Here is a 26,070-nt window from a genome sequence, read left to right as displayed (position 1 = left end):
TAGAAGATTTCTTGAAAAAATCACTTTGATCGGAGCTATATGTATATAGTATATACCTGTCCCATACAACCGATCGTTCAGATAGAAAGATTTTTGGCCATTTATCCCTTAATTTCCAATATAAAAACGTTAAACTTGGTTATATATATTCTAATATATCATAGAAGATTTCCTGTAAAAATCATTTCGATCGGAGCTATATATAATATATATCCCATGCAACCGATCGTTCAGATAATTATATAATATATAATTATATAATATATTTCTTATCTTATATAGCGCATTATTTGGAGATTACGAATGGGGTAAGATTATTGTTCAGTCCCATTCATGAAAGGTATGAAGTCTTCGGCGCAGCCGAAGACAGTCCCATCCTTAATTGTTTTTTTTTTTAAATTTGGTGTGGTAGTCAACCGATTTTTATTATCTCTAGGTGTATATATATTAGCAAGGAAAATCTCCCTGCCAAATTTCAACATGATACCTCCAACGGCATTGGATTTGAACCTTGCGAAATTTACAAATTTTACTCTTTTAATTGCAGGCCGTGCGACGACCATCTTGCAAAGTCTTACCGAATTTCAATTTTTCTAAAGTCAACCCACATATCAAGTTTCACCACTTTATCGAACTTTGTTAGTAAATAATTGCATTTTTCCATTTCTCGAAGTTTTAGATATAGAAAAAGTGGGCATTGTAATCATTTGATTTTGCTCTTTCTCAATACCAATTTGGTTTGGGTACAGATAAAACTTCATAGTAAACATCGTAACGGAGGGGCGGGCGAACGGCCAGGTTCAATCAAAATATTTTTCGATGTTTATAAATTTGATATAAGGAAGATCACTACAAATAACCGTATCCCATCACAGTTATAATACTCTCGTGCACAAGCTATGTATGAAAAGTTTTAGGGATGGCCGTTGTGGTGAAGATGTTTTGGTTCACTTATCATATCAGATGCAAGTCGAGCAATGCCTCGGAAACGGGGTCACCGACCGGCTCGTCAAGAGTATTTTTGCAATGAAAATCTTCTCAGCCAAAAATATACATATCTACCTAAGCAAATGTTGTTCGAATAACTATCAAAATGTACATTTTGCGTTGGTTGGCCATGACGTATGAGCCACTTTTTTATGTCGCCCAAGCAAAGTGAACGCTGGCTCGAAGCGATTAGGAAACACACTATTTTTATACCTTTCAGAAAATGAAATGGTAAATTAAGTTTGTCACTAATCTCAAAATTGTAAGTCCTTAAAGGAGAAGAGATAGACTCACCAATAAGTACACAAAAATTATCAGATGACGAGCTGAGTTGATTTAGCCATGTCCGCTGTCTTTCTATCCGTTTGTGCATTTAAACGCAAACTAGCCATTGAATTTTTGAGATATATTGATCAAATTTGGTGAGTAGATGTTTTTAGGTGTCCGATTAAACATTTATGGGAACCGGCCGCATCGGACTACTATAGACGATTTTTCATGAAAAAGATTTTTGTCATATCTTCTTAAATTTATCGGATTGAAGTTTAATATTTCATCATATGCTTACGAATATAGCGCATATTATTGTCTGGAAAAATTGTTGAGATCGGGTGTATATATAGCATATGTCCCTCACAACCGATTGTTCAGATGAGAAACGTTTCATAGTTTGTGATCCATTTTAACAGCTAGAGCCTTCAAATTGCACCAAACACTTACGTATAGGACATTCTTTGTTGTCTGAAAAAATTTTATAGATCGCTCGTATATATACCATATATTCCATACAACCGATTGTTCAGATAAGAAGCATTTCGTAAAATCTGCCCCATTTCAACAGATAGGCCCTTCAAATTTCATTAAATACCTACTCATACGTCAATAATTGTTCAGATCAGTGATAGCTATCTAATGCAGACTACAAGAAACTTTTACAATCAAATAAAAATTTTTTTAGTAGGTTATGAAAAAAACCTTATAAATCAAAATCGAAAAAAAGTAAAAGAAAAAAATGAAATTTCGCAGGCTCGAAAATTATGTTTTTGGGTATGCGTAGTGGAACTTTCTTTACCTGAGCCCAAATCCTATCGAAAAATCGATGGCGCGATATCGGTTAATAAACCGACCCAGTCTAATGTGTACTCTCTAGCAAACAACTTTTATTTTAAATTTTATATAAAATCTTTAACAAAATATTCAACGTAGAATAGAAATATTAAAATTTATTGTCACATTTTATTATTCAAATTTTGTCGCAAACTTTCATTGCATTTTATGTCATAAAGTCAATTTATGTTAAGCAAAAATTCAATAAAATATGCTAAATAGATTTCCATCGAAAATTTACATAATACGCAAAAACTCCTTACAAAAAGATAGCAATAAATATTTTTCACATTTTTTAGTGTTTTGCTACATGCAAAAACCAACCTTTTTTGGCGTATGCTTTCATGGTTTTCCCTTTTTTATGTTACTTTCAGAATTCGTGGAGCGCCAGAAATTATTGTAAAAAGCAGGACGATGCGTCAACAGAGGAACTACAAAAACGCCAAGGTATGCAACATTGTTGTATGTATGTATGTATATTGTTATACTGGTATATAATCATAGATGGGCACTTACGTCTTTCTGTTAAAATTTTATTTTATTATTAACAAAATTAAAATTATGTACAGCAGCGAACAAAAAAAAATAGCAGTGGAAATTTTAATCAAATTATGTCAATTTAGTCAAGTTTTCGTTTTTTATTTTCGATATTTTACGGAAAAACTTCTTTGATTTTTGTAGCTTAACTTATGCTAACCAAAACTGTTTTCGAAAAATTCGAAAAAATTCATATATTCGAGAAAATTTTAAGAAAACTTTGAACTTTTTACTTGATCTCTGAATATTTTTCAGTTTACAGTTTTATAGCCCAATAAATTTTTGTCTATCAAAGTATTTATCTATTTCAGTACATTGTACGACATTTGACATTAGAATTGCACAAAGAAGAAATAGAACAGGTTTTCGGAATATTGATCTAACTTCTTCGGGACTCATTTGGGGTATTTTCGGTTTATTTTAATAACATTTTAATAATGTTTTTATCAATAACAGACCTATAACATTTCAACAAAAAATCGTTAACACTTCCATTATTAATCGAAAACTTTTCGACAACAAATTAATATTTTTTCGAAGAATGTCGCTAATATTCTTAGAACAAGTCGATAACATCGATGACCCGTCTTTAACTTATCGATAATGTTTACTATCGATAACAAATTCATAAAACTCCGAAAAAATTGATAACTCGTTTTTGTTTCATCGATAACAACCTGATCACGAATGGATGACGTTGTTATGGATAATGGCACGATAACACTTCGTTGACAAACTTAACAATTTGTCGAAATAACACCGATTACGCTTCAATTACGAGCATGGATAACATTTTTCCAAAAAAAAAATCGATAACAAATCTATAATTAACCAAAAACTCATCGATTATCTGTCGATAAAAAACCAATAACTCATCGATAATATTCGTTATCGACATCTAGTTTATAACGCTTCGATGATAGATCGATAACTCGTCTATATTTAGCCGACAACACCCCGATAACGAATATATAACAAACCACCTACTTGTTCAAACGAAAGCTCGATAGCCAACCGATCGATTGTCGACAACACACCGATTACAAAACGGCAACTGAGCGATACCTTCTCCATAGTAAATTGTTAACATTTCTATAACAAATTGATATTTTTCGATTGAAATCGATAATATTGCAAAGCCTTGGCCATAATATTTCGATAACAAGTCAATAACCCAACTTTGATGATAACTCATCTATAGCGGTTGTTAGCCATAACAAAACATTTAACACTTCGATAACAAACCGCTAGCTCATCGATAACATATCGATAACAAAGCTCACATTTCACCGGTTCAATAGCAAATTTATATTTGTTTCGATGAAGAATCGATAATTTCTCGAAATAATATTTAGATGACAAACCAATAACTCATAGCAAAAAAATCGATAACGTTTGTAAACGATAACAGACTTATAACACTGCGATAGCAAATCAATAACTCGTCTATACCTCGTCGCTAATGCGGCTATAACAACACAATTATAAACTCTTCAACAACACGCAATCCGGTTTCGGTTTTTACGCTCTCATCTTTCCCGTCCTCTTCATCCTGTTAACGTCACACCCCTTCCACGCATACATATAATTAATTGCCCATACAGCATACAACTTCCTTATATTAAGGTACGTCCACACCGGTAACGAAATAGCAAAGTTGTATAACAATTGTTTTAAAACAACTTACAACTTGTTATACAACCAAGTTATCTAATTCATTTGATCTTTACCGACAACCTCTGGGTAACGTGTAACCTGCTATAAAAACAGAAAAAAGTTACACAACATCGTGTTATACAACATTTTTCAGTTGAATTTCTAACAAGTTATATAACATTGGTTATATAACTGTTTGTAACATGTTTTGTTACCGGTGTGGGCGCACCTTTACGCATAAATTTTGGATTTCCCCATACCGAAAGATGTCTACACATACAAAATTTGTGTCTAATGTTAACATAAAAAGGTTCAGTATTAGTCAAAACTATTTCGTTTATTTTAAGGTCTTGCTTTTGCACTTTTTCCTCACTGCAATGTGCTCATGCGTGATTTGTTTTCCTGTGAACATGTAACTACCTATCTGTAAACAAACATTTATTTATTTGCATACACAATGAAGCTTATACAAACGAATACATTGACAAACATGCCTACATAAAAATGTACCTAAATATATATACATACATAAAGGAAACAACCCCTCCCATCCAACATGAAAATCAACAAGTGTTCAACGGATGCTCTCAAAAACTCAGAACAAGTGTCAAACAACAATGGCGCATAGAGATTATTTCTGTATCAGCATTTTGTGGCATGTGCCGGCACACTGCAACATATTGTGGCAGCTGTTAATTCTACGCCCACTTCATAGCCACTCAACTGCACACTGTGTCATGTTATCTTAATTAAGGATATCGCTTTGAAGGCTTTAGCTTTTGCTCACCTCATTACTCTGTTAAGTAAGCACTTCACTGCTGTGCATGTATTTGTAATGACAAAACTAATTCTTGATGAATGACTGCAGGCAATGCGGTTGCATGATTATGGCTAGCAAATAGGCAAAGGCAAGGCAAATCAGTTCAGGTAACCAATAAAATGTCTGTGATTGTGAGCAAGTTTGACACATTCTTCACTTGTCTTGCTGTGGAGTAGTAAAACTGGCTAAATAATTATGACACTCTTATTGTCAACTCGAGGCTTCCTTATTTCAGATATTTAAATCCAAAAAACAACTAATTCGTGCAAGGCAAGGCAAATCAGTTCAGGTAACCAATAAAATGTCTGTGATTGTGAGCAAGTTTGACACATTCTTCACTTGTCTTGCTGTGGAGTAGTAAAACTGGCTAAATAATTATGACACTCTTATTGTCAACTCGAGGCTTCCTTATTTCAGATATTTAAATCCAAAAAACAACTAATTCGTGCGACGGCAACCCTTCCTCAAGGCCTGTCGTAAATCATGCTAAGTTTGCATTATGGCTTTGGTTTACATACTCCACTGGGGTTAGTTGTGCATACTCTTTATTGTTTTGAACTGAGAAAAGCCTGCTTGATTCCAGATGTTGATGAGAGATTCTATGCCAGATTCTAATGTACACCACTCTTCTCTCGCAATCTACTTGCAAAAATAGTAAATTTGCTAATAAATTGTGTGAAAAAGAGGATTATTGCAAATAGTTTGGCAGAACCTTATGGCCACTTTGTTCCGAGATCAGGCTAGGCAGTTGCGGGATATCGTTAGAATTTTTTTTTGTGAACGTTTAATTTCGGTAATGTTTCGTAACGTTTTGGGATAATTTCGAGATGGTTTTCGCGAACATTTCAGACATAAAGCTTTGCTTTTCTGCTATTTATTCAGATAATTTGGGAAGTGTCGCGAGATTATTTCGGAGTTATTTCGAGATCCGAATTTGAAATTTGTCTCGGGATCAATTTAAGGGCATTTAAGATCATTTTCTTTAATGTTTTCCTGATAACTTTCGAAATCAACTCGGGTCTATTTCGGAATCATTTCAGCATTGGTTTCGTAATATTTTCGAAATTATTATCATTTCGTTCAAATATTTTTTTTTTGTGGTCGTATGGGAAATTTCGACTTATCATTTCAGCATCATTTTGGGAATCAATTCAGGAAATAAATTAGATACAATTATGATTAGCTGCGGTTTTCAGTGGAAAAACCGTGCCTATGTGGCTCTCATGAAACTGAAGTACCATACCTCTTGTCTCAGCTGCACTTTTCTGTACCACTATTGTTGTTGTTATACTAATTCTGCTTCGCCCCAATCAATGGGCCCGATCACTCACAAACTGTCATCAAAATCCTCTAACGGAAGTCCAAGGAGACTGGCAGTTTCAACAAGCGCGGACCATATGGAGATTGGTGTTAGAGACGTAGGTTCCATATTACAATTGAAAAGATGGTTGGTGTTATGTGTGGACATATCGCATTCAGGACATACATTACGTATGTCGGGGTTGGTTCGTGACAAGTAAGAATTTAACATGTTAAAGTATTCACAACGAAGTTGGGCCAGGGTAACTCGTGTCCTCCATTGTAGTGTGCGTTCTTTTTCTGCAAGAGTACGATATATTGATAACAGGGTTCACCGGGCGCGTCCTGGCAAAGGCGTTTACCGAGTCTGTGTGGATTGTGCTCTCCTTATGCTTGTCTGTATCAAATCGCTGTGTTGTCAGATGCTGGATCTCATCATAGTGCTTTAGGAGATGTTCCCTCAATCCCCGTGGAGGCGGGGTTAGATCAAGCAGTTGTTTGCTAAGGTGTCCTGGTTTGTGACAGTTTAGCAAAAACTGCTTGTTGAGCATTTTGATGTGCTCTTTAATTTTGAGCTCTTTGGCCTCACTATGTGGTAAGGGGTCATAAGGGGACATTCCGTGGCAGTTCTGATTGCAGTATTTTGACAGGCTTGCATCCTTTTCCAGTATGTATTTTTATGACCAGGCAACTAAATTAATGATAAGCCGGCCAATTCCTTTGAAATTCGCTGGGAATGTTTATTTATCTTTTCACCTTGTCCTGCCGACAAGCGCCTAGAAGGTGAGAGTATTATCGAGCGTTACCCCTAAGATCTTTCGGTGGCTGAACGTCGGTAGCGTGACACCATCGACGTGAACGTCCAATATTTGCGCCATCTGTTCCTTACACGTCGTACGCAGAGTGAATTTTGTCAGCCATAATACCAGGTTGCGCTAGGTGCAGAAACTAGAAAACTGGGAAGATAGCTGTTTATTTTAAAAACAAACCATCTATGTGGCTGCCGTGATGGTAGCGTGCTCTGCCTAACACACCATAGATCCAGGGTTCACGCGCCGGGCAAAACAACATCAAAAATTTATAAACAAGTTTTTTCAATTAGAAGAAAATTTTTCTAAGCGGGGTCGCCCCTCGGCAGTGTTTGGCAATCACTACGAGTGTATTTCTCCCATGAAAAGCTTTCAGTAAAAACATCATCGGAGTCAGCAGTCCCGTCCAAGCAATTTGTAGAAAAAACTAAAAAGGAGCACAACGCAAATTGGAATAGAAGATCGGCCTAAAGTCTCTTCGGAGGTTATCGCGCCTTACATTTATTTACTTTTTTATTCATCTATTGAAGGACCAGTCCCGTGGCCATAATCGTGCAGTCGTTGTCTTAGGAAATGATTGAATCTCCTTTGTGGATATGTAGAAATGAAACAGAAGCAGGGTGGTGTCCTATCCCTTTGGTAGCCTCTGTTTATGGTTTTGAGATTTCATTCTTAAATTGAACGCTTTCTGACTATTCAGATAATTCGCGGTCCATCTTTTTAGACAAGACGCAAGGTGTGAGCCTTCTTTGTCTTGGATCAGCGTGTCATGGTTGATTGTGTCAAAAACTTTTGACAGGTCAAGTGCCACGAGCACCGTCCTGTGATGGAGTTTTTCTTGATTTAGTACGTTAATTATCTGAGTGGTTATGCTGTTTAGCGCGGTGGTTGTGGTATGCATTTTGCGAAAGCTATATTGAGGGTGGCTAAGTGAAGATTCGTTGTGAAATGAGGGAACAGGACAGTTTCCAATATCTTCGCTAATATCGTACAACTTTCTCATATGACAAAGATATTAAGTGTGGAGGGCTGCTTAAATATTTAAACGCAACGGGATAGATATTGTGATATTGGAACCCACTGTGTCACTTATATTTATTCTTCCTTCTTTTTCGATGCTCTTCATAGCATATTTGAGGAAATTTAATATCAATATAAGTTGCATCATTGGAAGTTCGAGACAGTTTGCCTTATGCAAAAGAAGTGAGCATTCGCTCATTACAGATTTTTAGTGTAAACGAAAGCTGATTAGTTTCTATCGAAAAGTGAACCCAAATGCTGCCTTTTTGGACGTGAGGTCCAGTGAGTATTCATCACAGCAACCAACCAATGCTTCAGAATAGGGCAATGGTAAGTACGAGCATAAGAGCGTTACGAAGCTGCCTTTTGTGAGTCATACGCCTACTTTAAACACAAAATATTTATTTTATTAACTTTTAGGTATAATGTCAATTACATAATTAAATAAACTTACATTTTTTTCGTAATATTGTATATAATATAATATTTAAAATAACTTGAAATTTCAATATTCATAACTTTGGATTGACTACTTTTGGCATTTGTCACGGCAATTGCCAGAAAATATTAATCATTTACTAACGTCAGGGGCCATTTGGTAACTACGTATTTAAAAATAATATGAAGAAATTAAAAAAAAAAAATTGAGCAAAATAATAGCACAAATAATATTTAAGTAATCCATACACCGTTATCGTTGTCGTTCTTTTTTTTTGTAAAAGTTATATGATAGAAATAGTAGCCATTAAAATATAACAAAAAAGCTTAAATATTAAAGTAAAAGTACAGCAGCGAACACAAAACTGGCAGTGGCAGATTAATCCAATTTCGTCAATTAAGTTCTTCTTTTTTTAATTTCGATATTTTAAGAAGAAACCTGTAATAATTTCTCAATTAAAACTTGCAAACCAATCTCAAAACCGTTTTCGAAAAAATTCGAAAAAGATGTTCGAAAATTTCGAACTTTTGCTTTTAAGTTCTCTAAACTTTTTTTTGAGTATGCACTTTTGTAGCCCAATCAGTTTAGTCTAACACAGTACAAATTCGCATTGATATTTATCAACTTTAATAAATTTCAATTAAAACTTGCAAACCAATCTCAAAACCATTTTCGAAAAAATTCTAAAAAGATGTTCGAAAACTTCGAATTTTTGCTTTAAAGTTATCTGAATTTTTTTTTTGAGTATGCACTATTTTGGCCCAATCAGTTTTAGTGTCACAAAGTACGAATTCGCGTTGATATTTGACAACTTTATCCGAAAGGTGTTTCAGATTTTCTTCGACACAAAAAATATGTTTGATACTTTAGAAAGATCTGAGTCACCCTTCGAAAAAAAAAAAAAACAAAAAATTTTTAAAAATCAATACAAATTTTTGAGATACTACTTGTATTTTGTTAATTTGATTGGACTACAAAAGAGAAATCAAAATAAAATTTTCAAAATTTTCGAAAAATTTGTATTAACTTTCGAAGTTTTTCGAAAAGGGCTTTGAGATTAGTTTGCTTCGTTTCAATTACAAAATTCATAGAAACGCTTTCCCAAATATTCGAAAATAAAATGTTAATGGACGTTTAATAAAATTTGCTACTGCTATTTTTCTGTTCGCTACTGTATATAGCTTAGTATTCCAATTTCTTTCAATTTTTTCACTCCTTAACGCTTCACAGCTTATCCTCTAGACTGTCATAATCATAGCTATCAGATTTAAGTTCATCTTCATCGTTGCGCGCATCTGAATCGCCATGTAATGTGGTGCTAGGAACCAATTGCTGCTCTTGGGTTTGACGTTGCTCCTTTGGCTTGTGTTCTCGACCTTCACGTTTCGCTTCTTCGCGCCTTTTTTCATTTTCAACTAACTTCTCATAATCTTTTGTTGGATCGTAAACTTCGAATTCTTCAAATTCGATATCATCGTATTTACGCCTTTCAAAGAGACTCTTATCATTTGCCACATATTGACGTACAACATTTTTATCCAACATCAATGAACTGTTGGTTGTTGTAATAACTGTTGTGACACTACTGCCACGACTACTAGCTACGCTAATACTGCGCGTGTGTGGCTCGGGATTTTCATGTTGATCCACGCGATGTATTTCGACTGGCACCACAATTTGTGCGGGTAGTTGTGTAGAGCGGGGTGCGAGTATAGGCGTTGTTGTTGTTTGCAATTTAGTAGTAGTATCATTCAAATTTTTTGCTTCACTGCCATTAACCAAACGTTCTTGCTTCGTCTCCACATATTTCGTACTCGTTTCCTCCTTAACATCACTGCCGTGATTACCGTCATCATCATTCTCCAGCTTACCGCCGCCAATTTGGTAATCCTTTCGACTTTTCGCCAATGGCATACCCGATTCTAAAACCTTTTTCATATACGCCACTGTAGTTGAAGTTGTTGTTGCTAATGGTTGTGTTGATGACAGCGAAGTGTCGCACTGATTGCCTTTTTCGTTTGCGATAATGGTGGATTTGCTGCTGCTGCCGCTGTCTATGTGCAAGCCCTTTCCGTGCTGCTGTTGCTTCTTGACCATTGTATAAGCCAAATCGACATTTTTATTACGCCGAACTTTCAATGCTCCACCTTCAGCATCTCCAACATCTCCACGCTCCTTCCCTGCAACATTATCACCACCAATCTGGCATTTTCTTTGGTCAACTTTGCTCAAGCGTATATCCATGGCTGAACTTTGAAAAGTTTTTTCATTATACTTCTGTTCATCAGTTTCAGTTTTATTGTTGTCCTCGTACGTGCGCTTGTTTTTGTTGCTTACCACTTGCTGTATTTTAGCCGAATCATCATCTAAGGCGTATGTCGTCATAGGCACATTTATGTGATTATTTACAGTCACTTGTTTGATGGCGTCACTCATTTCAATAGCTGTCAAGGCTTCTCCATCATCCAACAACAATTTCCTTGCTGTCGTTTGATTGTTAATCGTTAGTGGGTCTTCTTTGTCCACGGCATTGTGGCACGTGCGATGTCGTGTACATTCAAAATGATGAACCATCTTTTTAACGACCTCCGTCTCATCAGCGCCAGTTTCAATAATTTCGGCGCCAGTGCCTGCCAACTCCAGACGGCTGCTACAACTGTTTGATTTCACAAGTTTGAATTTGATACCTGCGGAGGAGAAAGGAGATGTAATGAAATTAGATTCGTTAAAGTGATGTAATAACAGTTGCTGTTATTGGTAGAGTAGTCTGCAAAGTTTATGTCCATACTCATATACCTAAATATACAGGGCCCTTCAGGTATTTAGGAACACAAAGATAGCGTTGAAATTTGTATGTACTTCTAAAAAATATTTCAAAGCCCTGAGCTACTCGAGGCTATGCAGTTATTACAGCTAATACTGGCATTTCACATATCTCCAACTGAAAAACGTATATCGACAAGACCGAGAACGAATAGATTCTGCAATGAGAAACAGTGTGGCTATGGGGGTATCTAAAGCTGGCCCTGCGGATGCAACAACTGACCGCTTTTCGGCACATTGTTCCTTCAGAAGATCTATTGAGCGAGGTTCCGACAGGGAGGGACTGGAAACGAAATGAAATATTTGTTTTTGTTTTCTTGTTCTTGTTTTGGTTCTTGTTCTTGTTCTTGTTCTAGTTCTTGTTCTTGTTCTTGTTCTCGTTCTCGTTCTTGTTTTTGTTCTTGTTCTTATTCTTGTTCTAGTTCTTGTTTTTGTTCTTGTTCTTGTTCTTGTTCTTGTTCTTGTTCTTGTTCTTATTCTTGTTCTTGTTCTTGGTCTTATAGGCTTTTTGTGTTTACTTTTATTCTTGTACAAAAAAAAAAAAAAACAATTTCCTTAGGTTTAGGGAAGTACTCCGTAAATCACCAGCTCATTGCCAGATATGAGACTGGCATGCTTCGGTAGTAGAACCTTTTGGTAATACCCCCATTGCCCTGGACCAGTTTTATGACCCTTTGAACTCGTAGGCCTTTGGATTTTCCTCACCTCTTATAACGGACGTGCCTTACTGCGGGTATATTCGAATTGGACTGCGGTATTGGAGGAGTTGTCTTCTTTAAAAAGATAAGGTCTGATCTGACAATCTGTTCTAAAAACCATCCAGTGTCTTCCAAACAGAGGCATATGGATGAAAGAGGGCATTTGACTTCCCGTTATAAAATTCTATACGCGGTCCCAGTGATGTCATATATATCTGGGGTTGCTATATGAAACAGTTTCTCTTTACAGAAATATCGACTGCAAGCGAGCGAACTAGAAATGTTTGGGGCACAGTTAGACATTAATTACTGCGGTAGCCATGGTACATCACTCATGGTATTAGGTTAGTCTCAGTTAAGTTGGATGGCGGATGTGCGGGCAAAAGACAGCTAACTTGCGCCCATTTGAAAACGCACCGATGAAACGGGCTTTCAATTATGTAGCGAATCGTTAAGTTCCAATGATAAACGTACAAATAACGCACATGGAAATCGCACCCTGAAAGTCGTATATGTTCCGATCGCGATATTTATACCTGCTCTGCTCAAAAGTTGGACTATCTCATAATAAAACAGCTTGCACAGTTGGCACTGTCTAATATATTAATGCACTCCAATATCCCTGTATAAATGAGCTATAGAAGAGCTAAATAACTCTGCCGAGAACAACCTTTATAGTAAAAACCTTCGCCTGGATGGTGTAGCGTGATCGGGTAGCCTAAATTTTCGGGTGACACCGAGCACAATGCAGAATACACAGGCACAGCTATAAAGCAGAGTTCGCTAGTTTCGACTGAAAATTGCACATTGTACCACTCAGCGCAATTCAACCTAAGATACACGAACCGGTGCAATGGAACCAATCGATCATACTAAGCTACGCCCAGCGGGTTAGGGGGTTAGAACATACCCAAGGGGGTGGTGTAGCGCAACCCTTTCAAGGGGTGTCCAGCGCAATATATAGCTTCTCCGACCCAATTGTCAACCTCACCTACCCGTGGCGAGTCCAGTTTCATTAACAGCCGAGGCTCTGGCGACCGCGAACTCCTCATGGATCTAGGGGGTGGGAGGGCGGTATGGCCTAGAAGGTCGCATGTGGTCATAACAAAACGTTCCCGAGATGATAGGGATTGGTACCGGAACGTACCGGCTCTACATCCGGAAAAGGACCATCAACATCGATAACACTCCGCAAGGCTTTCGGGGAGTGTCCTTAACACTAAAACAACAACAACAACAACAGTATATTAAGCTTAAATGGTAACTGCGGTTTTCTAGAAGTTGAGCCGGCGCTTCTTTATAATATTGTGGAAATATTCTTCGAATCGTTAGCCTGTATTGCACTTTGGACCGTTTGCCACTGTTGCCACGATAAACACACTCCACGAATGTTTTGGGGAGTTATATCGATATAAGCAATATTTTTTTCCACTTTAAGGTATTTGGCTGACCATTTCGTCAATGATTTGATATAACCACGCCAAACTTCTCTACCTGAATAGTTGACATATGGAAAAAAGAAAGGCGTGGAGGAAAGAGTCTTTGGTCCTGTAGTCTGAAATTTAGGTATCCGTACTTAAACACTTACCAACGAAAGTAAGGAATTCGGGAGGTCAAAGAGGCTGACCCCGAGCGGTCGATGCTTTTATTACTGCATTGATAATTTCCTTTAGTTCTGGCAACTGGATCCGCCTACGAAGTCCAGCCTGATGCAACTCCTTCTTTAATTCGGGAACCTTCCGTGTGGCGTGAAACAATGGGCTCTGTAGTGTGTAAGAATCGAATAAGCCGCCTAACAAAAGTTTCCGCAATTTTTGTAGGCACAGATCCAGAATAAAGCAACAACTCCCGTTCAGTATTCGCCGCTTTACAACCGTCAACCGGATGTGGATCGCCCGTACAACAATTCAATTGTTGTCACACTGCGGTATGTCTGTGCCATGCACGGATCATTAATCAATGTATTGGTTCGAAAGTAACTGTTGGGAGAACCTGCTTATCTGGTCAATGCAAAATGTACTCATATAGGGAATTTCTGTCCTGTGGAACAATTTTGATTCAATCAAGGTCGAGTAAAACTGCCCTACTCGTCACTTTGGAATGCCCTTGCTGTGAATCATAAAGCTTTTGTAGTCGTTGAGCAATAAAACCACTTTGATAAGCGTAGAATATCCGCAAATCTTCGGCCGACGAATCTATATACTTCATGAAATTTGAGACAGTCTTATTATGACTTGATTTTTATAATCCTCCTTGCTTCTCAAACAGCAGGTATGTTCACATGTACAGGAATGAAGCGAATATCATCTAATAGCCTCCTATAAATGGCCTTCTAAGGATACTTTTTGTTATCACTACATATTTTGCGACGCAACTAACATGTTTATTTGTAGGTAACATTAGCAATATGTGGCTTCTCCTGCCCAATTTGAAACATCATCTACCCATGGGAGAATCCTGTTTACTTGGTAGGCGAGGCTCTGGCGACCACAAGTCCCTCACGGTAGGAGGGGGTGGGAGGACATAGAAGGTTCAACCTGCTCATATTGAATAGTTGCCTCGATAGTTGGGCTAGTACCTTAATAGCGCGGAACATACGAGATTAATATCCCGTAACGGACCCTCGACATCGATAAAACTTCTCAAAACCTGATCGCTACAAGAAGAAGACCTAACTTTGCAACACTTGTAGCACCACCATATATACATATATAGGAAACTTGTGCCAAACATGTAGTTTATAGCATTTCACGCCCTCAAATACACGACACATCCCATAACTAATGCCCAGTCATATCCACTTACTTATAATTAAGTTGTAAAACTTACCAAAATGCACCAACGAACTTTCTCTATTATCATTGTCAGCTGCTGTTGTCATTGTTTTGCTTTTGTTGTTGTTGTTTTTCTGTTGTATTCCATTTTGTTGTTTTGCAAAGTTTTGTTTCAATGGCTGTGACTGTGGTTGCGGCTGTTGGTTTGTACAATCTTTTGGTGGTTCACAAGCATTATTGCTCTCAATTTGTCGTACTCGTCGCCTTGTCAACGTCATTGTATTTGTATTCCCTGAATTGGCATATACGCTATCGTTGTTGATGCTGTTGATGTTGGCGCCATTATGAACGCCGCCCCCACAATGTAGTGGATCCGGTGAAGTGCTTTGTAATACTCGTCCACCATAGTAAGTTACTGTCGAGCCACATTCTCTTATCTTCTCGAGTACATCCTGTGGGTGATGAATATAAAAAGGTGAATGTTATTGTGTATGTGTGTTTTATGTTGGTTTAATACTTGTTTGCGCTGTACTTAGAAGTACATATGTACATACATTGGAAGATAAGGGGACAATATACAAATGGTTTTAATTTATTTAAGTTGACAAATTTTAAATGATATTGTTGCTTTTGAAACAAATGTTGATTTTGGTGGAATGAGTTTTGGACAACAATTACTATTACAAAATATATACAGTGTAGCTATTTGGGTGTATATGTAGTTTGTTTAGGCTGTCCCCATTCATCCGAAAATTTTCATTTTATGAATTTGTAAAAAATTTTCTGGTATGTAAGCATCTTTGTATACGTTATGCGGAATAAGCGTAAGTATTCATGTATACAGTGTAGTGTTTGGTAGTGGTGTGCTATTGTAAAAAGTTTTGGGAAATTCCTGATTATTTTGCACCTTCTGTTAACTTTCGAATCGCTGAACTGTCGAATAAATAACTCCAATATTCAGTATGGCAAAGTGGTCTTTATTTACAACTTTACTGTGGCAGCAGTACTTAACAATTACAATTATCGCATACTTCACTAATGGCGTGTTTAAATCAAACTGGGTTTTTATTCCTCAGCTTGCGCTGGTTTTATACTCTCGGATACCTCGTTCACCCATTGCTCGCAAGGTCTAGATTTTTCACGAACAGATGCTTAGCTATGTTCCCTTTCAGGGTTGCCTCTAATTTAAATTTTTAGTAACCAGAATTTTCCAAAAAGTAACAAACAGTGGAAAATGGTAACCAAACCGAAAAAGCTTGCGTTTTTGCTGGCAGCATTGATTTATTTTGTTTTAGCGCGCATATAACGTAAACAAAATACACAGTTAGAAACAAATTAAGAATTCATCTTTGTTTAACATAAAATTTGGTAAAACAAAAACATAAAATCATGTTATTACACATGCCGTGAGAATGAAAAATAACTTTTTTACATTAGATGTAATTACATACCTAAATGTGTAATGAGATCAAAAGCAAATGCAATTGCTAACAATAATAATAACATTCGATCAAAACTAATTTTTAGCCGACCATACGTAATTCTTTTCATTTCTTTTTCGACACTACTCTTTTGATAGCATTATGCTGTTTATAGTTTTAAAATCTAGATTATTTCTTAGCTTCGTTTTAATTAAAGCTAAGTCGGAAAACTTTCTTTCTGCCGCCACAGGTCTCTCACAATCCTAATCTTTTAACATGAAACTTTTTCCCAAGCAAACCGATAATAACCAGCGATGACAAGAATTTGGCAAAAACCGAACCTTGAATTTGCGATAACGAATATCTACAGATGGCGATGTCGCCGTTATACATATATGCTACACCATCGAATTTTAAATGAAATTTCCTTTAATATATCAAAATCACTCTACATGTTACTCGTTGCAAAATAAATCTAGAAAATATATTTTATAGGTATCAAAGTGGAGAGTTTTAACGGTAACCAAAATAGGCAAGCGGTTACCACGTAACCAAATGAAATTTCGATAACCAAATTTGGTAAAAAGTAACCAAAAACGGCAACACTGTTCCCTTTATGTATATGCTATTTACATTTCTCTTTTAGTAATATGCCTGTGTACTTGTGAGTAATAACTTCTGCTCTTTGCTCCCAACTACACATATGTATGTAAAATAATCTATTTGTGGTTAGTTTAGCGGTTTACATGTATGTGTAGCAGCTTCTCATTGATGTTGATGTGCATTTTTTACTAGCAGCATAGTGATGAATAGAACTGCCAATATTCACCACCCTATATTAGAAAATACAGAATGTAAGGTTAAGATATGGTAACGGGAATAAAGGGAACGAAAGCAAGGGAACGGATAGAAAATGATAAAATAGAAAAGGCAATGGAAACTTGAACCGTATGCGGACATCATGTTATCGATTTGTTATCGAAGCATTAACAGGTTTTTAACGATGACTTTTTGGTTTGTTATCGAAAAATGAAATGACTGCCTATCTTCGAGGAACTCCTCCATAAGGCTTCGGGGAGTGTTTAAAAACACAGCAAAAAAAAAAAAAATTATGTAAGGAGGCGATAACCTCCGAAGAGATTTAAGGCCGAGCTTCTCTTCCAATTTGCGTCGTGCTCGTCTTATTTTTACCTACAAATTGTCTGGATGGGACCTACTTGCTTTGTGCCGACTCCGAGCGGGATCTGCAAGGCAGATGAGTTTTCACTGAGAGCTTTTAATTGCAGAAATACACTCGGAGTTCTTGCCAAACACTGCCGAGGGGCCACCCCGCTTATAAAATTTTTATTCTAATTGAAAAAACTTGTTTCTAAAATGTTTGATGTAGCTTTGCCTGGGGCGTGAACCCAGGATCTCCGGTGTGGTAGGCGGAACACGCTACCATCACACCACTGCGGACATAGCAAAAACAACAACATATTATCACTACATATCCTTAGAAATACGTCTTTGGCATCACGGAACCGACCATAATACACTGTGGTAACTTTTTTCTCGGATGCTTTAAGGTACAACTCATATACCTTCGACAGGCATGATGGTAGGCTTATAGATTTAAGTTTTTGCTCGTGTAGAGGTAATTTGACCTTTCGATTGCCTACTGATTCCAAATTATCACGCGCTGACAAGACTGATTCTCCATTGGATTTCCAGGCCGACGTTATTCCCGCTGTAAATAGAAGCTTCCCGATAGACACATTTATCTTTTGTCATTGCGTAACAAGTCACGCTAGTTATCCCTTTTTAACTAACGTCAATCGGGAGTACGCCTAGTCTCTTCCTATTCAGTGGAAGTTTCAGAGAGCTCAACCTAGCAGCGCACGAATGCGGCTTTGTTTGTTTGACAATACGTAATGTAATAAGTACTTCGGTGTGCCCTCGTTCACTGTAAGAACCACTTTTTTCGCCTTTTTGTCCAAGCCTGAGTGGAAAAGACTTACCACGGATCTGCTGCCAAGATTATCCCTTTCAGCTATGTAGTTTCCCTATCAGGGGAAATGTTTTCCAGCATTATTATATTTCGATGGTTCGGAGAGACCATTCCCAAACTTATGGAGCTAAAGGTACAGCTGAAAGCCATTGGCAGACTCGTACATTGTCGCAGATACATTTTATATAAGCGTGTATCACTTTGATGCCTTTCGGGGCTGTACTTGGCGATGGCTACGTATTTAGCTTTTCTTTTATTTTTTCCCGACTTGCCTCATCTATCGCATATGTTGTTGTTGTTGTTGTAGCGATAAGGTTACTCCCAGACGGCTTTGGGGAGTGTTATCAATGTGATGGTCCTTTGCCGGATATAGATCCGGCACACTCCGATACCACAGCACCATTAAGGTGCTAGCCCGACCATCTCGGGAACGATTTATGTGGCCACATTAAACCTTCAGGCCATTCCCTCCCTCCCACCCCCAAGTCTGTTAGTGAAACAGGATTCGCCGCGGATAGGTGACGTTGACAATTGGGTTTGGAGAAGCCATATAGCAAATATCAATAAGAACGATTAAGCTGGAGTTGCCCAAGTTCTTAGGTGCTACTTTACTGTCCACTATTCCCAAATATTGCTTTGTTACAATCATTGAGTATTTCAAGTATTCTTTATTATTTTAAACTCAAACACAATCGAATCTGACTTTAGTTCATACAAATTCATTCCCAATCAATAAGCTTGAAATGAATTCAAATTTATGTAACTGAACTCAATATTTGAATAACAATAAGAATTTAGGGGCAGTGAAGAGAGATAATTAAGCATCAAAGCAGCTTTTCGTGCGATATTTGCTTTTCATTTTTAGTCCAATGGACTTAATGAGTATTAGCAGCAATTTTACTGCTAACGGCAGTAACTTATAAAAGACCAACCGAAAGCTTCAGCAGAAATGTATTACAAGTAATTTTCTTCCTTTACCACAAAGCTTATTTCCGACTACTTCTTAGTCTTCATTTACAAAAGCCCTTAGCGACACATTTGCACATCTGTCTTCAAGAATTCATTGTAAATCTTGCTGATGATGCGCAAAAACTCTACTAAGAACAAAACGAGAAAAATATGCCTCACGTAATGCAGCAATTCAAGCGCATGAAGTAAGCTTAATTGAGTCAAATAAGCGCAGTCATAAACTGGCAGAGTAATGTCTCAAATGGGCGTTGCACAGTGGGCGATTTGCACGAGCTAACGGCATGCAATTAAAAACATCCAAAGTAAATTAGATTAGAAACCGAGCTGTTTTCAAATTTCTCAAAAAATCTTGAAACTAATAAGATATTTTTAAATTGAAAATAATTTTTTTATCAATATCTTTTTTTAAATGTTTTTTTGTTTTTAATTAAAAAGTTGTTTTAGAAACCAATTTCTTTACTAAAAATTTTTTTTAAATATTCTAAAAAAATTTGCTTAGATTTTGTTAAGCTCTTTTGACCATAAGCGTTGGGTGCAAATAAAAACAACTTGTTTCAAATAAAATCTTAGTAAGTGCTATAAATAAATTGACCGGAAAATTATATAATTCTAAAAAAAATTTTATTTCCTTAAAATAAATTTTAATCTAAAAACTCAAAAAAATATAAATATTTTTTAATCGTTTAGTAAAAAATCTATTTTTTTTTATTTAATAATAATAAAGCTGTTTTTTATTGTTGTTTTATAATTTGGGAAAATTTTAAACAACGTGAACTCAGTACGGACAAGGCGACAGCTGTTTCGATTATACCTTGTAAATCTCTTCAAAGACTTTTTTCCGGAAGTGGGATTCAAACCCGCACTCCTTGGTTGATGTGTTACAGACGGATTCAGCCACTTTAACTATTGTGGGATTGCGGGTTTGAATCCCACTCCCGGAAGAAATGGCTTTGAAGAGATTTACAAGGTATAATTGAAACAGCTGTCCGTCTTGATGTCATGCCCAAATCCATAAATAAATTAAAAATTGAAAATGGATTCAAATAAATGTTATCATACTACAAGTAATAAGGGCAGTCCCCCTAAAAACCCATAAACTAAAAAAATTTTTAGAATAAATGTTTTTATATTTTGAATAAAAATTTGGAAAAATTTTAAGAATTTCAAATTCGAAAAAAAAAATTAAGAATTCACAAACTGTTTTGAAAAATAAAGATAATAAAATATTTTTTTTTTTGATCAATTCATATGATTACAGTTAAAACTACTTATCGAGTATACCAACCTTTCATATTTCATAAATAAAAGTTTTTTTTTTGTATTTCTTTTCTTTTTTTTTAATTTTAAGGAAATCTCAAATTTTAAAAATATTTTGAAGAAAATTAAAAATTTATGTATGTTTGTTTAACGGTGTGTTCAGTTTATACTTATATTTAAGAATTCATTAGCTTAACACCGGCTTATAATAATTGAATTTCAATTATTATGTTTTCTAAGAGAAACTGAAAAGAAAGAAACATTTACTGGCATATTGCGATGGAACCATTTCGAAAACCGCCAACGTAATCATCATCAGGCAATTTTTGTAATGTTATCGAAGGTTTCACCGGGATTCGAACCGTGAATCACATGGCGAAACTTCACACAACTAATATAGAGACAAAATGTCTCAATTGTGTTGTTAGTGTAGAATTGAGAAAAACTGAATTAAGTATGAAAACAAATACCAGCAGGATAGCCTAGTGGTTAAAGGCAACTGCAGTTTCACCATGTGATTCACGGTTCGAATCCCGGTAAAACCTTTGATAACATTACAAGAATTGCCTGATGATGATTACGTTGGCGGTTTTCGAAATGATTCCATAGCAATATGCCAGTAAATGTTTTATTCTTTTCAGTTTCTCTTAGAAAACTTAATAATTGAAATTCAATTATTATAAGCCGGTGTTAAGCTCATGAATTCTTAAATATAGGAAATTAAAAATATTTTTTTAAATAAATATTCATTGAAATTCAGAAAAACACTTAGAGTGTAGGGAAAGTTTTTAAAGAATAAAAAAAAAAATTTTCCTAAAAATTAGTATTAAAAAATCTATTTAAAAAAATTTTGTTTTTGAAACCTGTTTTTAATTCTCAGAATTTTTCGCAAAATGAAATTCACATGCAAACTATAATATTTAAAGAGATGGCAGAATAAAATAAAATGAACAAACTGCATACAGAAAACAGAAAAAAAATTTAAAAAAGCAGGAACAAAATTTCCGGATTTTTTCTTCTGAATTTTCAGAACGCATAGGAATAGAAACAGCCAAAAATTATTATTGGGTGCATGCTGGAGAATTATTAACTACCAAAATTAATGAAATATCTCGCAATTTTTTTTCGAGAAAGATTTGTGTATTCATTAATTTTTCTTAAATAGTGAAGGGAAAATAATTTTTTTGCCATGTTTTTTTTTTTTTTCAAATAAAAATTTAGAAAAATTGTAAAATAGCTACGAAAACAAAATTAATTAAATCCAAAACCGTTTTCAAAAAATGTTTTTTTTTTATACCCAGCTGTACTTGTACACAGGGTATTATAACTTTGATTGGATAACGGTTGGTTGTACATGTATAAAGGAATCGAGATAGATATAGAATTCTATATATCGAAATCATCAGCATCGAAAAAAAATTTGATTGAGCCATGTCCGTCCGTCCGTCCGTGTGCCCGTTAACACGATAACTTGAGTAAATATTGAGATATCTTCACCAAATTCGGTTCGGGCTTATCTTGGCCCAGAATAGATTGGTGTTGAAAATGAGCGAAATCGGATGATATCCACGCCCACTTTTTATATATATAACATTTTGGAAAACATAAAAAACCTGATAATTTAGTGAATAATATACCTAGAACGTTGAAGTTTGACGTGTGGACTGATATTGAGACTCTTGATAAAAATTTGAAAAAAAAAAAATTTTAAATGGGCGTGGCACCGCCCACTTGTGATAAAATCAATTTAAAAATATTATTAATCATAAATCAAAAATCGTTAAACATATCGTAACAAAATTCGGCAGAGCGGTTGCCTTTACTATAAGGAATGCCTTGAAGAAAAATTAACGAAATCGGTTAAGGACCACGCCCACTTTTATATAAAAGATTTTTAAAAGGGTCGTGGACGAATAAATTAAGCTATATCTTTGCAAAAAAGAGTTTATATCAATGGTATTTCATTTCCCAAATGAATTTGTAACAATAAATAGGAAAAACTTCAAATTTTAAAAATGGGCGTGGCACTAAGCAATTTTCTATGTTTCGGGAGCCATAACTCGAAGAAAAATTAACGATCGTAATAGAATTGGGTACACAAATTTTCCCTATAGCAGGAAATATTTCCAGAAAAAATGGACGAGATCGGCTAAAGACCACGCCCACTTTTATACAAAAATTTTTAAAACAGTAAAATTTTTGAAAATGTGTGTGGCACCGCTCCTTTTTTGTCTAGGCAATTTTCAATGTTTCGGGAGCCATAACTCGACGAAAAATTTGCTGCACATGTATGCCTTTTAACAGGAAATATTTTCAGTAAAAATGGATAAAATCGGTTAAATCGCCTTCTTTTATATAAAAGATTTTGTAAAAGTGCGAAGATGCAGGTAATAAGGTATTTCTAGTAAAAGTTGGAAAATGTCGTTAATAACCCTGCCCTTTTTATATAATAAAGGTTTTTAGTACAATGACACTTGCCTGTTTATGTTTACTGTTCTGTTATGTCTTTATTTTAAAACAAACAGTAGGGAAATCCCCATATCTGAAGGAAAACTGCATTATTACCCGCTCAAGGTCATTGGTGTTAACCTCTGTATCCTTTTTGCTTCTTTTAAACGAAAATTAGTTCAAAATAGATCCATATGCATACGCAAATGTATTATTGCGCAGCCTTGTAACACTATTAAGCACACAAAACAAACAACAACAGCATTTCAAGTGTACAGCTGGGTATGTAATGATCGGTTTCATCCGAACTTAGACTTCCTTATATGTTTTAGTTGTTTGTCGTTTGAGTTCTTGGATTTTATCCGAGTTTCAAAGAAATGTATTAGAACAAAAACTTCTTCTAGTTAACTGATTTTTAAAAAACAAATATGTATAAAAATAATTTTTTCTCAAAAAAATTTTGTTCCTCTTCAAACAACCATTTCCTTTTTAAAGGAATAAAATTATTAGAAAAAATTATATTTTTTTTAATTTGGAAATATTCTGTGGTAAATTTTTAGTTGGTTTGAGCAAAAAAAAAGGTTTTTATACGAACATAACAAAATCAATAAAAAGTCAAATAAATTTGTTTCAAGCAAACAATGTCGAAGATTATGTGTAGGTCTTACATCCTTAGACTAACAAAGTTGCTTCTATCATAAAAAGAGAGGACTGTAGACTCATGACTGGTATTCTGACTGGACACTGTCTTCTGGCGTCAGATGCCTTTAAATTAGGCTTGCTCGCATATGTAGGAAGTGCGGTTGGAGGGGGAAACGATCGAGCACGTTCCGTGCTCGTGCCCTGCACTTGCCAGGCTAAGACTCCAGCTATTAAGGTTGATACAGCTGTCAGATATAGAAGCAGCAAATGGCTTAAGTCCTAGGAAGCTTCTAGTATTTGCCAAGAGGACGGAGTTATTTTATAACATAGGTCCTGGTTTTTGATACGGGTTTTCAGTTTGGTCGTTAAAATAAACTTCTGGTAACACTACGGACTCAATCAGTCTAGGTGAGGTCCTCATGGACCGGCCAGTTCAACCTAACCTAAACATTGTTTTTTTAATGTAAGAAAAGTAAATCTTTTTTAAAAATTAGAACTATTTTTTTTAAGAAAAAATTTATAAAAAACTATGAAAAAATTTCGAATCTTGGTGGCAAAACTAGGTTTTTTAACTTCTTGATTTTACGGGTTTCGAAAAAACTAAATTTATAAGAACACACTTCCGGTGACACTGGAAATTAATAACTTCTATATAACTTTCTTTTTGAAATTTAGAAAAATCTGTAATTTAAGAACTAAATTTAAAAAAAAAAAAATCCTTAATGAAACCCCTGAGTTATTCATGTTTACAAATAAATTTTAAGAAATAAAAAAAGCTAAAAAACAATATATATAAAGAATACTTTAAAAAATAATTTTTGCCGAAACCTCAAAAATTATTAAAAAAAAATTTATTACAAAAAAAAACAACAGTTATTACATGTAAACTTTTTTTAAACTCTTACATCTCTTGCAAATTTCGAGAAAAAAATCAAGAAATCGAAAAAATTCAATCCATAGCAACCAAAGTTAACTAGAAATCTTCACAAGGACTTTATCGAAATTTAGAAAAGATCTAAAAATCCATGTAATGTGTGAAAGTAATATTTTTTTCTCATGAAAACTAAAAAAAAAAGAAAACAATATCTCGATATCTCAGCCGTCAGTTCTGACAAATAAAAATTTTTCTAGAATCTTTCTTCTTCATAGCCATAGATGTTTCGTAAATTAGATATGTTTAACCATAATCGAATGATCGAAGAACCCGCATTCCGGAATTGTTGTATTTGTAATCGAATTTGAAATTTTTCGATTTATAACATTTCTCTCATGTTTCGCTACCAGTGGTCGGAGTATTTAAAACTGTTGCCTACTAAATTTTCGGAGTATATTTTTTCTTCCTTTTTGAAAGCGGGGAACAACTAACATCAAATTGATTTGGTGGATTGGCAAAGCTTTCGATTGTGTTTTTGCCATGAAATGTATCTCAGCAAAAAAGTTATCTGCCTTATTAGATGCACATGGAGTCGGCCTAAAACGTGTAGGATGACCGGGCAGATTCCTGTAGGAACGAAAATGGCGACCTGGTAACTGACGTACAGAGTGTGGGGGAAGACGAACCCGATACCCCGATCGCCGATGATGAAAAACACTCCCGGGCATCCAATATCACGGCTAAAAAATCACAAGGTGCCAAGTAATGGCGAGATACCCGCCGGGCTGTTCAAACAGGGAGGCGAAGAGTTGGTATAATATAAATAAGCAAAAAAAACGTGGGCCTTGCAGTAAATTTGGACCAGATGAAGTACTTGCTGTCATCGCGGCCTTTGCAGCTCACTGTTGACGGATATAAATTCGAGACTGTGAGGTATTTCGTTCATTTGGGAAGCAGCATTAAAAGCAAAAACAATGTCGGCCTAGAAATCAAACGGAGAATAACTCTTGCCAACAAGTGCTTCTTTAGGCAATTGAAAAGTAAATTCCTCTCTCGACGAACAAAATTCTCGCTATACAAGTCACTCATCATACCTGTCCTGATGTATGGCTCTGAATCATGGAAGGTGTCGAGAGAAGATGAGACGGCTCTTGGAGTATTCGAGAGAAAAGTTCTCTCGAAGGTTTATAGTCCTATGCGTGATGTCGACGGCGAGTATCGAAGGAGGTGTAATGAGCTATATGATCTTTACGCAGACATGACGGTAGTGCAGCGATTGAAAACCCAAAGGCTTCGCTAGGTGGGGCATGTTATGCGGATGAACGAATATGCTCCGGCAGTTTGTAAACAGAGGAAAGATAAAACTGTGAGTAGAATGTGAAGAAACATGTCTTAAGGCACGAAAAACGAATTCACGTCATTTCATCCAATCGTCACATGTAAACAATCAGCTTTTCATACGAATATAATAAAAACTTCAACCGAAACATATTAGGTAGT

General features: G+C 35.7%; 2 protein-coding genes across 4 annotated transcripts in view; one reads left to right on the top strand and one right to left on the bottom strand.

Moving 5' to 3' along the window:
- MCU (mitochondrial calcium uniporter) overlaps nt 1–26,070 on the top strand; it is a 472,202-nt gene that overhangs the window by 168,484 nt on the left and 277,648 nt on the right. For all 3 annotated transcript variants that reach the window (XM_067787519.1, XM_067787518.1, XM_067787520.1), the window contains exon 2: nt 2,469–2,541. In XM_067787519.1, coding sequence (XP_067643620.1) covers nt 2,469–2,541 — 73 coding nt within the window. The remainder of the gene's footprint in view (nt 1–2,468; nt 2,542–26,070) is intronic.
- The window catches only part of jv (javelin), a 147,991-nt gene continuing 130,541 nt past the window's right edge, over nt 8,621–26,070 (bottom strand). Inside the window, exons 5-6 of the mRNA XM_067789148.1 lie at nt 15,025–15,421; nt 8,621–11,361 (exon numbers count right to left, since the gene is read on the bottom strand). Of these exons, the coding sequence (XP_067645249.1) occupies nt 9,899–11,361; nt 15,025–15,421 (1,860 nt within the window). The 3' untranslated portion in view covers nt 8,621–9,898. The remainder of the gene's footprint in view (nt 11,362–15,024; nt 15,422–26,070) is intronic.

Source organism: Eurosta solidaginis, chromosome 5 (assembly GCF_040869045.1).
Source record: "Eurosta solidaginis isolate ZX-2024a chromosome 5, ASM4086904v1, whole genome shotgun sequence".
NCBI classification, from domain to species: Eukaryota; Metazoa; Arthropoda; class Insecta; order Diptera; family Tephritidae; genus Eurosta; species Eurosta solidaginis.
The sequence above is the reverse complement of the archived record's forward strand: the minus strand, read 5'-3'. Positions and strand labels throughout refer to the sequence as shown.